This window comes from Crocodylus siamensis, chromosome 15 (assembly GCF_052110815.1).
Source record: "Crocodylus siamensis isolate JL-2025a chromosome 15, ASM5211081v1, whole genome shotgun sequence".
NCBI lineage: Eukaryota > Metazoa > Chordata > Crocodylia > Crocodylidae > Crocodylus > Crocodylus siamensis.
In genome coordinates this window covers 30,156,081-30,171,657 of record NC_143409.1, presented here as the reverse complement: position 1 = coordinate 30,171,657, position 15,577 = coordinate 30,156,081, and the positions used below count along the sequence as shown (strand labels likewise).

At 44.6% G+C, this 15,577-nt stretch overlaps 1 protein-coding gene across 1 annotated transcript in view; it reads left to right on the top strand.

The window, feature by feature from the left end:
• The window catches only part of TMEM266 (transmembrane protein 266), a 149,891-nt gene that overhangs the window by 111,966 nt on the left and 22,348 nt on the right, over nucleotides 1–15,577 (top strand). The window contains exon 9 of the mRNA XM_090028768.1: nucleotides 13,601–13,787. Within this exon, the coding sequence (XP_089884894.1) occupies nucleotides 13,601–13,787 (187 nt within the window). The remainder of the gene's footprint in view (nucleotides 1–13,600; nucleotides 13,788–15,577) is intronic.

Below are 15,577 nucleotides of genomic sequence, written 5' to 3'. Positions count from 1 at the left end.
CACATGACTACATTTAAAAAAAAGGTGGGGGAAAAATATCACTGTTCTGGCAGTGACCCAAGTGTTTTGAATTACAGTTGGTAGCACAAAAAGAGCTATTGAATTACTCGTTTTTAAATCTATTCTCTTCAGCAAAAGCCAGTTGCATGCAGCCAACCAAAGCTAAGTTGAGGATCAGGTTGTCTTTCAAATAAAACATTGTTATCCCATAAAGATTATTTCTGTTCTTATTGGACAGTGGTAAATATTTGTATTCCAGTTACAATTAGATACTCTGACTGAGATCAGTGCCCCATTGTGCAAGATTCCTGTACAAACACCCAAAGAGTGAGACCCTCTCCCAGAGCTTAAAGTATAAGTGTAAGAGCAATAAGAAAGACATGGAGAGAGGGAGCGACTTACCCAAGGTCACACAACAGGCCAGTGGGAGAGCTGAGAACAGGTACCTAGGTCTGCTTCTGATGCATTGTGATCAGGGATAATGGGAATTGTGTATTTTCTGAATTTAGGGAGTTCAGTACTGACTGTTTTCAGAGGTAGTTGTTCACAGCACAGCACTCTTTGGACAACTTGTAAATTTACCTTTAACTAGTGTCTAAGTACTAGGCCCCAGTCCCAAAGCAAATTAACTTAAAGTCTTTCTTCTAAATGAAAGTATCTGCAGAACTATATCCTTAATTTTTCCAGACGTTAGTAATAATGCTTAACAGAACTACACACGCCTTTATTAACTCATCCTCTTACTGCCTCTGTAAGTAAGGTAGACAAATTGTATTATCCCTGTTTTGCAGATGAAAGAAAAATTAGCATTTCACCAAGACCACACAGTAAGGTAGTGATAGAGGGGGGATTTGAACACAGGATTTCCTGAATAGCGATAGAAAAGGAATTTGAACATAGGATTTCCTGAATCCCATTTCAGTGTTTAATCTGTTAGCCCAGCTCTTCCCTTAAAGGGATAATGGAAGGTTAAAAAACAATCATTTTAATACATGTATTTCTATGTTAGTGTTGAATTTGTTGACCTGTTAAAACTCAAGTAGTATTGGGCTTGATTGCTTCGCATTAAAGTGGAAGTAGCCCCCTTTATACTGTCAGAGTGGTGTAAAAGGATTTAGTGGACGTGAGTATTGGACCATCCAGTCTAATCATGGGTTTTGTGTTTGCTTTTCTTATGACATTTTTCTAAGTGCAGCAGTAAAAACAAGCCCATTTCCTTTGTGCTCCTTTTCCTAAACATCTGCTAAAGTGAGCTCTGGCTCATGAAAGCTTATGCATCTCTGACTCATTTAGTCTATAAGATGCATCTCTACCCTGCCTCCTCCCTTTTCCTTTGGTTATGTTCTCTTTCACTTTTAGGGTCTCAGCCTGAGCAGACAGTGTTTAGTTTGAGACACTGGGGCAGGGGGTAATTTTATTTTTATTCTTCCATTTCATCAGAAGGGGCAGAGTAAATTGTAACTGTAACATTTCTTTTGGTCCTGGGAGTTTGCTACATTTGGATAACTTCATGGTACCCAGGCAAAAGGGCTTGCATCTTACAGCATTTACAAGAGCATCAGGCATTAGGGCAAAGAAGAGTCCTACTAATACTAGATTCTGCCAACACCTACCAGACATAGCCTGTGCTGTCAGTCAGCACACCCATACATTAGACCAGGGGTTTTCAACCTTTTTGGATAGTGTACCCCCAGTGGCTGGACACAGAACAATGTACCCCAGCGGAGGGTGGGGTGGTGCGCGGCTGGACCCAGAGTGGGGTGGGCATGGGGGGTGGGGGGGCACACAGCCAAAGATAGAGCAGCGGCAGCTGCTGCATGCAAGCTTCTTTCGCCCCCCACATCTGGCTGGGCAGACAGTGCCTGCACAGCAGTGTGGGGTAGTGCGTGGCAGTGCTTCATCCCCACCTGCCTGCGTGTACCCCCTAATGCCTTCTCAAGAAGCCCCAGGGGTATGTGTACCCCCAGTTGACAACCCTGCGTTACACCAAAGGAAATGTTGCGCTGATAGCTGGAGTGAATCTGCAGGAACAGACCAGGTTCCTTCCTCCCTTCCAGGTGTCATCTGCTGTAGAAAAAAAAAAGACTAAAGACAAATGACAATGTACTAATCTTCATTTTAATATCTTGAATTCCTGCCAGACAAATGTCTTAGCTGTATAATATCCTGTAAATGTACTAATTTGCTGCGGTTAGCAACATAAGACATTGACACAAGCACTGCATCCTCCCTTCATAAATTAACAGCTTCATAATTCAGTCAAGAACAAGTTGTCAGCATTATAATATTGGCATTAACACCGTATACAGCTTGTAGCTGAGAAAGTGTATCATAATATTCTTTAACGTTCTGCAGGTCCCTGAACACATGAGTTTACATTTTCAACACTAGCTTTTTAAATTCTGGCTGCTTCTTGGTGCTTGTTCACTTGAAAATGAGCAATCATATTTTCTAGCTGATTATATTGATTTTGCGCAAAGAAGTTCTTTTCAGTACAAACAGCATCTCTTAAGATGGTAACTTATGGAAGAGATAGATAACAGGAATCAGAAAGACCGAGAGAAAGAGGGAGAAGCCAATAGAGGGAAGTTGGGGGGGGAGAAGAAATAGGGTCAAATTACACATTACAGTTAACAAGTGCTAATTCTAAGGAATGTTAGTCTGTGTTAAGGTTGCTTAGTGCTAGTGATCAGTCACATGTTTGGAGTTAAAATGATCTCTAATGTGCACTAGTCTGACCTACTGCTGGAGGGCTGGCAAGTGGGGGCATGGCTAGTGGCTGCAAGTCTCCATTCCTGCCCTGCTTGTCAGCTGTCTCACCACAGTATAAGCCAGGGATGAGGAGGCCCCAAACCACTTGGATTGCTCTCTCCACTCACCAAATCACCTTGCTTCCCCCCGACTAGCCTCTGGATCCCTCCTCCACGCTGCAATTGGCCCTTCCAGTCCCAGGTAGCCCCCCACGCCCTGATTGGTGCCTCCATCATCAGATGCCAATCAGCCCAAGAGCAGTATCGGCAGCAACAGCAGCAGAGTCCCCCTCCCTGCCTGCTCCTGGGCTCCCTGCAGCCTACGTTGCCCCCACACCTGGATCCAGCCTCCAACAGGCTCCACACCAGCACCACCACTCTTAGGCTGATTGAGGTGCTAGGGCAGTGATCTGGGGGTACAGAGGCAGAGGAGGCAACTTGCGTGGCAGGGGAGTGATCTGGGGGTGGAGGGGATGATTTGGGAGTCAGGGCAATTTGGGGGGCAGAGGAGGCAGCAAGCTAGCAGCTCCCCACCCACCCACTCTGTCCTTCCCCCCATCCCCTCCTTCCTCCCCCTGACCCTTGGCTTCCCTACCTTCTTCACCGTTTTTCCCTCTCCTCCCCCCCACTCACCCCATCCCCACCCACCTGTTGCCTGGCTGTTCCCAGCTAACAGTCCATGGCCATAGTCCTGGATAATAGCTATTCCACCTGAAAGCAATACCTTCTGGGATACTGGAAGACTTTAACTCTCCTTCTGGGATATTGGTGGCTTTGACTCAGGTAAACACCCAGAAGTTAACTTAACTCAGGCTAGGCAATACAAATCAAAGATAATCTTTACTCGAAGTGGCATAATTTTAAAATCCCTAAATTGTACTTAGCATTGTTAATGAGCCTTAACATGTGATTCAAGTTTTCAGTGTTCTTAACATAATCTAATTGTAATGTATAGTCTCACCCATAGAGAATATGAGACAGTTTCAAAGCTGATATTGGAATAAAACAGAGGAATGACAATTCACAGCAGGTGAGGGTTTGTTCCATAGAAGTGAGTTTTTTGTGTGGTATATGGTTCAATATTGAATTTCACATTCAGGCAACATTGATGGCTGCACTGAGAGTTTTACTTGAGTTAAGAGCTCAGATATAGCCTGAAGAGTCTGAAAGAGAGATGAAAATAGTTCCAACATTGAGGACTCCTGCAGTTTTATGTTTTGTGAGAACAAACTTCTGATTTACATTAATTTGCAAATTATTGGCAGGGTTAAAAGCACCACCTTTCAAAAAAGTTGCCCAACACTTCTTGGGTAGACAAAGCCTTGGCTGGGATGATATAGTTAGAGATGATCCTGTTTTGAGCAAGAGGTTGGACTAGGTGACCTCCTGAAGTCCCTTCCAACCCTAATTTTCTTTGATTCTTAGCTCCTCTTTAAAAAGGTGTTTGATTTGCATTTCTTATGACTTTAAGAAACACAAACCATTTTTTCCAGGCCAGTTTGTCTTCCTTGGGCTCCATTTTTTTTTCTTCTGAGAATTTTAGCCAAGATGATTCAGCTGTTTCTGAGAACAAGGTTAGGGAAGAGTATATTGTTTCGCTTGCATTTAAAAATAGTGATGACTGTTTCATTGAGAAGCTCTACTAATCTCATGCTTAGGTGAAGTGACTTGAAAATTGGCTGGGAAGTGGCCTTTGTATCTGGGACAGCCAACGTTTGGTTAGTTGTTAGCCTATGAAAAATCAGTTTGCTTGTAGCAAGCAGAGGGGTAGGCAACATTTTTTGGCCGGAGTGCTGAAAAAAACCACATTGCCTACCTTGGAAGGTGCCGGATTGCCAGCATGCCGAAAAAACAAAATGAGGGCAGGGGGTACATGGCAGGATGCCCTGCTTGTGCCCCTTGCCCCCCCCACCCAAAGCCCCTTGCCCCCACCCAAAGACCCTGCCCCCCAGCCCTGCTTGTGGCTCTTACCCCCCACCCATAGCCCCTACCCCCCAGCCTCCCAGCCCTGCTGCCCCTTGCCCCCCACCCAAAGCCTCTGCCCCTCAGCCCAGGCTCTGTGGCTAGCAGAAGCTACCCAGAACCTGGGCCAGCTGCAAACAGCTGCTGCCCTCCCGGCCCTGGCCCCGGCCCCAGCCCCAGCCCCAGCCCCAGCCGCTTCTCAGACCCAGCCCTGGGATCTGGGGAGGCAGCAGATACTGGTGATGCTCTCCACTGTGCTGCTCTCGCTGCCACTTCTGCAGAGCAGTGTGTGAAACCCAGCGCAGCAGAGCACAGCAGAGGTGCAGAAAACTGCCTGCCGCTCTGACCTCCCCACAGTCCTGGCCACACTTCCCCTGCAGGTGGAGGCAGCACCAAGGGTCACGACCCTGAGTGCTGCCCATGCTGCTCCTGTGCCCACAGGGGAAGTATGACCCGGGCATCACAGAGCTTGCAAAAGCAGGCAGCTTCCTTGTGTGGCCCCTCTGTGTGCTGCCACTCCAGGTTGCACACGCTGTGCTTCTGGCCCTGCTGCCCTCCCCGGGCCCTCCAGAGCACAGTGTGTGCGACCCAGAGCAGCAGCGCATAGAGGGGCCACACAGGGAAACTGTCTGCTGCTGCAAGCTAGATCTGGGGCTAGGAGGCAGCTGGAGCTGGAGCTGGAGCTGAGGCCGGGGCGGGGAGGCAGCAGCTGTTTGCAGCCGGCCCAGGTTCTGGGTAGTTGCTGATCTCCATGGAGCCCAAGCTGCTTGCAGCAGGGCTTCCATCCTCCCAGCTGGCTGCTGGGAGCAGCCTGGGTTCAGTGGCTATCAGCAGCTACCCAGAGACTAGGCCGGCTGCAGCTGGGAAGCTACAAACAGCTGCTGCCCTCCCACCCTGGCCCCCAGCCCCGGCCCCAGCTGTCTCCTGGCCCCGGGCTCCGGGAAGGCAACAGGTGCCGGCACTGCGCCCACTGGGGCCAGGGCAGGGAGGCAGCAGCTGTTTGTAGCCTCCAGCCTGCAGCTGGCCCTGGCTCTGGTGTAGCTGCTGCTAGCCATGGTGCCCGGGCTGCTCCCAGCAGGGTTGCAGCCTCTTAGCCACCTACTGGCAGCAGCCCAGGCTCCCAGCTGGCAGCAGCTACCCAGAGCCAGGGCTGGCTCCAGCCAGGAGGCTGCAAACAGGTGCTGCCTCCCCGCCCCGGCCCCAATGTGTGCCGAGGAAAATGGCTGGGGGTAGCTGACCCCCGTTCTAGGGCTTTGCAAGACAGTTCCCAACAGAATCTATCCATAAGGACCAAACTCCAGGCTAGGGCCCAGGGAGATGTTCTAGGCATTTGCAGCTCTGGCTTGTCATGGGCTGGGTCAGAGCACCAGAATTAAGGGGAAGGATAGCATCCTGTGGTTTTGGAGCCCTCCTTGTTGATGCCCAACAAGGGAAAAGAGGAAGCTGCCTGATTCAAATACAGAGGGGACAAGAGATAATCCTGAAGAGACAGCAAAGGGAGAAGATCACAACAAAGAGCTTGGAGGATTAGGTGTGAGGTTGGAACTAGAGACTTACAAGGGAGCTAGAGAATGGGACTGAGAGTTGGGCTGGGAAGGGAATGATACTCATGAGGCAAGATTAGGAGCCAGGGAGGAGAATGGTAGAGTTAGCTAGTGGTAGGGAGATTGGACAGGGAGCTAGGAGGAGGACAGGGTTGGGCTGAACAAGGAGTATAAAGGAAAGCCAGTATGATGAAGGAGGTGAAAAAGGATAAACTGATCTGATACTCATGGAGGGTGCTTGGAGAGAACTGGGGCTAACTGAGCAGGGACATGGAGCTGAGAAAGCTGAAGATGGGAAACTGGATAAGAATGGAAATAGAATGAAGAGCTAGTGAGAAAGAGGCTTTGTCAGAACAGGCAGACAGATTGGAGCCCACAGGAGCACAGTCTGGTCCAGAGCCTGGAATGGATCCCATGACTCTTTAGCATCACTGTTCTTCTCTCAGTCAGTATAGCTGAAATACTGGCAAAGTGCCTCACCTCCCGAAGTGCTGGTCCACCTAGACGATAACCAGCTAGTAGTTGCGTAATGCAACATACACAGAAAAATTAGGTCCTTTGTGTCTCAACTCAACATTCCAAATTAATGGATAATTTTACTTTAATTTTTACCCCAATTACCTTTATCTCTGTGCTTTACTTTGTCATCCATAATATGGAAATAATACCATCCCATCGATCATATGGGTGCTGGGAAAGTAAATTAATATGGTGAGGCAGTCAGGTACTGTAGGAGAGAGCACCGGAGAGAAGCCAGTGAGGACATGAAGAAGTCTCTTCAGAGCAGTGTTTGACTAGCATGCAGCAAATTAGATGAGGAACAACCACTGAACAGCGGGGATAAATGACATAATGATCAGCTGCTCAGGAAGGCTGGGTCCAGATGAGCAGGGTTGTGCAGTATGTGGCACCACAGACCCATCCGCTTTAACATTCAATGAGCTTTAGGTAAAGTGCCCCACCACCATTTTGACATGTGGGATGCTGAATACATGAGACGCTAAGGGTGTTTTAATTAGAATGGCTCCCGAGAGCTGCTCTAATTAAAACGACCCTCCCACCCTGGAGCACATGTATAGGAGCCCAATGAGCACCCTGCCCTATAATGAATTATGGTGATTGAATAAAGGTGACATTTCCATTTTAAAGAAAGTTAAATGAACAGTTCACATTATATTAAGTTTTGCAGACATGACAAATGCATATATAACTTTCTTTTTGTTATAGTGGTACAACATAGCATTCAGCAGATGTATCAGTGAAGTTTGTTTCCTAAAACATTCCAAACAGAAAAGATGCAAGTTATTTTTGACTTTCTCTTTTATTTGCATTTCTTCTGTTTATAATAATATGCTTCCTTGGCTGATGACCAGATATCACAACAATATAGTACATTTCCACTCTTGAGTGACATGGGAGCTCTTCACTTGCAAATGTAACAACTCTGCAAATACTAATTTCTGGCGGCCATGCATTTGGGCTCAAAATATATTTTAGAAATTATAGTAGCATGCATTGTTATTTTGACCTTTCTAGTACCTTACTGAAATTGTTTGAATTGCTGGTCATTATATTATTCCCCACAGACTAAAGAAAATGTATAGGATAAGGCAATTGAGGACAAATGGACACAACTCTGATATTTCACAAAGCATTGCAAGCATTGAAGTCCACAAATGTATAAAATGGAGTAGATTATACTCGTCCCATTGTAACTTTGCAGTAAAGAATCTGAAGAGCACTAAATTGTGGGTGATAGAGTTTTACACGGTCTGATTTAAACTAAAAAATGACAAAAATCCAGAGATTTTGTTAATGGTGGAAGTTTTAGTCAAGCATTTAGCTGTAATTCTGGAATTAGCTGTGAGGGAAATTCCAACAAGTTAACAGTTACAGTAATAGATCAGTTTATGAACTTTCTTGTTTAACTTTCTGCTGAAGAATCTGCAGCTGACTATGATCCAACAAAAGCTACATATACAGAAATGGTCCTTTTCTGTCAACACACATAGCACTGGGTTTTTCATCATTCACAAAAACATAACTAGGGAACCTTAGATTTTTCTTCTTTTTAACTTGGTCTGTAATTTGTAAAACAGCTGCTAGTTTAATGGCAGGGCTATTTAGCTGGTAAAATTACCTATCAAAGAAATAACTTATGTTATCCTTTTGCAATAATTGTAATTTATTTCTAACTACCAGTCATTTTCCTAGTGAGTGGAAGGCAGCCAAGGTCATCCTGTGTTTCATTCTGCCCATAAATCATTAGTTTGCAACTGTCTCCTGATTTTTATTGTTACCAACAATGGCCAAACTAATGGACATAAACATTGGATTGTGTCCCAGTGGCAGATGAGTTTTAGGGCAGGGCATTCTGTGCAGACAGCACTAATAGAATTGAGCAAAATTATTGTTACTGCATTAGACAAGAGCAAGTTTCTGGCTAAAGTGTTCATTGATCTCTCTCTGAGGCTATGTCAATTATATTCTGTTGCTGGACATTTAAAGAGAAGCAGCGTATGATTCACTACAGTGCTCCCTTCTTGATTCTTGTATGCACGTTGTAAAACAAAGATAGTCATCTGCGGCATGCATGCCACAAGTTGCATGGGCAGCCTTTGTGCATGGTATGTGGTCTGTGGCAGGGAGAGGGGGACAGGGAGGCAGCACAGGGAGGCAGCACAGCAGCAGATATGACAGAGAACAGAAATCAGAACAGCAGATTGTGCAGGGTTCACAGGACATGGAGCAGAAAGCAGAGCAACAGATTTGGCAGGAAGGGAATCAGAATGGCACTCTAGGAGGTCACAGGGCTTAATCTGTGGCATGCCTGCCAGAAAGGTTGATATGCACTGTTGTAAAACATGAGAGAGGATAAGTGGCACTTTTATAAATCTGCTCACAGATTCACTAGTTTAGGGCTGGAAGGACCTTGTGATATCATTGAGTCTAGCCCTCCTGCTCTGGACAGGAAAGACTGCTTGGGTCAAATAGCAAGGTGTGCATGCAGTCTCTTTTTGAAGATCTCCAGGGTAGGTGCCTTCACCAGCCCTGTTGGGAGTCTATTCCAGACTCTGGTCACATGAACTGTGAAGAAGTTTTTCCTTATATCCAGTCTGAAACCTTCTCAGCCCCATATATGTCATATGAATGTAGATGTTTCTTAGAATTCCCTATTGGTCTCTGTCATTTTCTCTGTTTATAGGCATTGTGTTATGTAGCAATATGCAGTGTAATACACCGTCATTCGTGACCTTTTATTTCCTAGCAATGTGTTACTAAGTGAGTGTTACCCCATGATACACAACTAATTTAACAAAGAATAAGATATTTTAAATTCCCCAACAAAGTAGTCATGAGCTTTACCTCCACAACTGACAGCTTGATTATGATTCCCTTTTGTTCAGCTATAATGAAAGGATTGAACAGTTTCAAAAGCCAATCAAAATTTAAAGGCAATTTCTCTCAAATATAGCTACCCACCAAAACACAGACTTAAAAAATTAAAGTCTTAAGACAGTGCTTAATGTTCTGTCTTAAAATGTGCACAGCCAATGAAATCATTATTCCATGCATAGTCTGTGATGGTCAGAAATGCTGCTCTCAGTTTTGTACAAGAAAAAGGATAAATAAAAAAATACAGAGGAGATATTTCTCTGAAAATGACCAGTAATCCCTTTTTTTCAATACAAGAGTATTGTCAGCTATAGATATAACATTTATACCTCAGGACAAGTTGCTACAGTTAGGGGGTCTGGACCCAATGATCTGTAAGTTCCCTTTCAACCCTTTCAATTGAAACATAAATTCAATATAAAGGTAGTCAGCTTTCACTGTTGGACCAAACTGTATAGTTACGATACACCAGTAATATAGCCTGAGTGTTATGTGGACCATTAATACAAGACACTGGACTCATCTTCAGCAGTAGAAAAGCCATCATACATAGAGGGTGTGTCTACATGTGAAATTAATGTGATTCAATAAACTCTGGCACACATTGTGCCAGAGTTTATTGCTCCCAGGCGCCATGTTTACACATGCACCTGGGACTGCAGTATGTTGAGCTGGGTCAGAGAAGGCCCAGGTGGCAGGGAGTCCAGGAGGTCAGCCTGTCAGTCCAAAGCTGCTCCAACCCAGCTCAGCATGATGCAGAGGGGCTGGGTAGGGCACAAAGGTGCTCTACCAGAATGCAGCCCCCACACTGAACCACCCTCCTGCCCCAGCCTGTCCCATCAGCATCTATGCATGCTTTGCTTTACGCTAAAGAACACCACTGCAGGAGGGTACATATATTTACAAATAATAGCCTATGGTGGCATTTATAGCTTATTGCAGTCCAGTAGGACTGCACCTCCAAACACAGAGACTTTGCTATAGAACTAATTAGACCACTCTTCAGTAAACATCTCGTGTAGACACATCCACAGGGTAGTATTTTACTCTTGCTTTCCACTGTTGGATATGACTGCCCAAGGTTCAGACTAACAGTGAAGTGAATTCTAGAAGGTGACCCTTGTTTCAAAAGGGGGAGAGATCATCTGCATAATCATTTATTTTGCGGCGTGGGTTTCAGTCAAGTATAGGAGTCATCAGTATATATATCTAACTTCTTATACATCTTTGTGTACTATTGTACATACACACCATTGAAGCCAGTGGAACTGCTAATATATACCAGCTCAGGATATGACCCTTTTTTCCCTTTAACGCCCCCTCTAATAGTCTACATTTGATCTTTAGTCCAACTGAACCAACAAAGGGGCAAGGGTAGAAATAGGACAGACATGAGGATCGTATTTTCAGAGAGCAGTAAAGGCTTCCGCATACGATTGCTAAAGGCAATCAGGTGTGCATATGCTTTTCCTGTTTGGTCAATAGAAAAGTCAAACTTTCCATACTGCCTGAGACATCAAGTGTAGATTTCAGGAATAAGTAAAACTAGGTCTTCTGTTCTTTGGCATTAGCAGATATGTCCTCTGCACAAATGGCAACATGCGTGTGTGTAGTTTTGTCCTTTGAACATAAGATGGCAGTAAAGCCATTCTTTTGTTTTACTTTACAGAAAGTAATCTACAGCTCACCTTGAGTTGTTCTGTTGTTCGCTCTGTTTGTGATCCGGTTTCACCCGCCAGTCAGAATATTCATCTTTAATTTTTTTTAAATATATATTTATTTGTTATATATTATTCTTCATGTTTATTTTTTCACTTTGTTTTATGATGATTTGTTTTGAGGAACTGCAAGTGCCTAGTGATGAGAATACAGAAGCGTAAGTCAGGAGACCTAGTGTCTTATGCCCATTTCTGCCATATGTTTTTTGTGTAACATTGGCTCTATGTGCTTTGCCTGTTTCCCCATCAGTAAAATGGAGATTTTTTTCCTATGTGATGGGTGTTGCACAATTTAACCAATGCTTGTAAGATGCTTTGTATTTATTGTGCTGTAGAAGTGCAATGTGGCGATATAATTTTATTTTGTTTACTTGTTAATAGTATCAGCTGTTTGCTTTTTAAAACACCACAGATCAAAATTATGTTACTTTTTACAATCTATAATGGAAAAGAACACCTTGTATTCAGCTTTTAGGTGCAGATCTTGTAATGCTTTTTTGTTTCCAGATACTCCATACAGGTAAAGACTTTCCTAAGACCAAAAGGCTATCAGTTGCCTAAGCCATGTTGACTTTCAGGTAGAATTGGATACCTGAGTGGTTTTTTTAAACTTTTGAAAACTTCCTCCATAAGTTGTTCCTCACTTCAGATTTCTGTGTGATATTTGTTAAAGAGGGAGTCATGAGATTTTGTTGTTTTGTTTTTAGTATGTGCTGTCATAAAGATTCAAAATTGAAAGCTGAAATTCCCTATCATCTCTGCCCATTATAGTGCAAGGAAAACAGGGAAATAAAATACAGTGAGTAGCCAGTGAAATGTGAAAGCTCCCAGCTGTACATTACTAATTGATACTGGAGTTAATGGAAAGTCAGTGTCACAGCCTGGCTGTTGAAGTTAAGGTGCTATTGTGGAAGGATTTATTGGGCCCAGTCCACTTCTGTCTTGGGTGTTAGGTAGCTTAAGAAACCTCCACTGTCAGTACCTGTGCTGGAGTCATAGACAGACTCACCAAACAGTTGTGAGCCTTAGCCAGACAGATGTGAGCCACTGGTTCACAGTATGGGCTCATACTGTGAACCAGTGAATCACTGCAGATTTTAGACAGTCATGCTGAATCCTAAGTGGTAGCTTTAAACAGAGGACTCAGTGAAGTGTACCATATGAAATGAGCCAAGTGGTGCCTAACATGGAATGAACTAGACCAGCCCACATTTTATACTCTTGACAGAGCAGTGGATTTGAGTCAGCATCTCAGCAGTGAAGGCAGGAGCCATATTCCGTTAACTAATGTGCCCCTTCACATAAGTTTTTAAGCATTAAGGTGCTAATTTCCATTCAGCAGCAAATGTATAGTGACAGGTACATTACAGTATATGCTTGGTAACACGTCTCCTCTGCTGTGTGGTGTTTTTACAGGCCTTTGGTGAAAGGAGGCACAACACTGCATTTCAAATGCTTTAACCTTCTATTTCACTCATTTTCTTTCCCCACTCACTATACCTGTAATTTGATTTCTATGGAACGGTCCCTTACATCTCAGTCTCATAGGAGGAAGGGACCCAAGGCAGCTCTCCCTCAAAAGCATGGGAGCTTACATGTGGGGGTTATAAGATGGGAAGAGGATTACATGAATCCTTGTAGCTGAGAAGAAAATGTCCAGGCCCTTTCCTGTCCCTGCGGAGAGAGACATTAATATCACCTCACAGAGGGAGTGCGGCTGTCAGTCGTAGTGAGATTGCTGCTTTCTGTCCTTCTCCTTTTGATCATTGTCCCTATCATTATACACAGTGCTGTCTACCCTGACATGTTAAAAATAATAACAATGAGGTCAAATCGGCACCTTTCCCTGGAGCTCTAGAGGGCCCTTTCTGGGTTTGAGGAAAGAGGTCTCAATTAATGGCAAACCTATGCAGGGGCTGTTTCCACATCTTTCGAAAAGATATATTTGGGGGAATCAGCTGGTAAGACTTCCCCCTCCACCAGGCAGTGGGTGGGGAGAGCAGGAGTGCTACCACTACTGGGCGTCTGAGGAGGAAACCCCAGCTCCGTGGACTCCCTCAGGTCAAGCCCCAGTTTATTCTGGCTGTGTGTCAAGAGAATTTGCTGTAGATGCAGGCCTTAAAACAGCAAACTGGACAATATGCCAAGTCTCCTGTGAATAATGATTTTCAGGTGGCTTTTTTTTGTACCACATTGTTTTATGTTGTGTATTTTCTCCTTCCCCCTCCAGTTTGAAATTAGGCAGTTGAGGGCCCACCTCGCTCAGCAAGATCTGGATCTGGCTGCTGAGAGGGAGGCTGCCCTGCAAGTCCCCCACGTGCTGAACCAGCAGAGCAGCAATAGATACAAGGTAGTAGCAACTGGGGACTCGGATGATGAAGCCACAGAGAACATCACTGAGTTGCGGCCTGCACGAGGTGAGTCCTGTCTACATGCTGTCTACCAGCTAGTACTGCTGCTTTCTTACATGGAGTTATTGAATTTGCTGAAAAATTTTCCCTTTAAAAGTGAATTGATTACTTTCCCTGAGGACTGCATTTTCCCATTATTGCAAGAAAGCTACGTCTGCTTCAGAGTGGCAGATGATGTTCTGTTTATGAACAAATTCCAGCCAGAGCCAATAAAATGACCACGGAAGAAAATGACTGTGATGCACCTTCTCCAGCATTTTCTGATTATTATATCCATCAAGCGCTGAAGTGCAGCAGCCAAGTCAGAATTGGCAAAGATTATTCACTTGGTGATAAAAGCATGGAAATCAGGAAGAAAGTAGAAAAACTTTGTCAGATTTGGGGGCCTCTGCATATTTGTGATTTAGAGACTCTAAGGCAGTTTGGGACTGATGTCAGACCTCATATCTGCCACCAGCTAGTAGCAGATGTGTGATGTGTAGCAACCTTCAGCAACCTGGTAGTTCAGAACTCAACCGGCATTAATGACAGTAAAGCATTCTTTATTATGATTTCAGTATTAACAAATTAATTCTGTTGGGCCAGATTTGTGTGCGAGATAAAGCTAATTAATGTCACTGAATTTACATTGGGGATTAATTTTACCTATAATGCCAATAATTATTTCAGTTTTAAGTGTGGTCACACATTGGAGGTGTTTGGAGGGAATGGAAGGCCAGTTCCACTCCTTAACCTTCTTCCATGTACTTTTTAGACTTTCTCTGGCATTGCTGTATGGTGATCTGAGTGGGATGGTGATCAGACTTCAGCAAAGAGGGTGTTTTTACACATGCCCCAGGGATAAGGAGGGTAGTGGTGCTGGAGCTGCTCTAATTAAAGTGCCTGCAGGATCTTGTGCTTTCACTAAAGTTTATTGAATGAGCTCCAGTTAAAGTGCCCTGCTGCCATTTGAAGCACAGAGATGCTGATGCATGAGACACAGAAGCCGCTGAAGAGCACTAATTAGCATTCTCCAGCAGACTCAATTAATTGAGTCTACTCTGAGGTAAATACAGCCTCCCCACATGTCTATAGGCACCCAGAGAATGGCAATACCGATCTCTGAAGTAGAGCAGGGGTCAGCAACCAATGGCCTGCAGGCAAGATTCAGCCCACAAACCATTTGGTCCATCCCACAGACGTGGGGCTTCTGCAGTCAGATTGACCCAGTTTGGGTCAGAGATGGATGGGACCACGGTGGGCAAGTGGGCTTTAGGACCCAGCTACCACTGCTGCTTTTCCCTGTAGCAGCATGGGAAGTGTGTCTGCAGCCAGTGTTTATGTCTGTGGTGACAGGGGAAAGCCCTGTGCCACCACAGGGAAAACCGTCAGCTGCGGACACTGTCCCCAGGTGGGTGCTGGGAAAAGCAATGGCAGCTGTAGCTAGGTCCACCTTTGACCTGAACTGGGTCAGTCTAGCCTGAAGCCTGAACAGGTTGCTGACCCCTGAAGTTGAGCATCACCTGGCACCCTATTTTCAGTCAAATTCCACAGAATTCAGGGAAGAAAGCAGTTTCCAGTATTTTTCAAACAATTCTCTTTTCTCTGGTAAATATGAACTAGTAACAATGAAACAAGTTAGAAATACCAGCTTTATTTATTTACTAATTTACATGTCTGATCACAGTTTACCTCTTACGTATTTCAGCTTTCAAACTTTGTAGTTTGAAAACTGGAAGCAGAAGGTTGATAACCCATAAAATGCATTTCCACCCTTTTCAGAGGTACAATTTCAGAGGTTTGCCCAGATGAATATA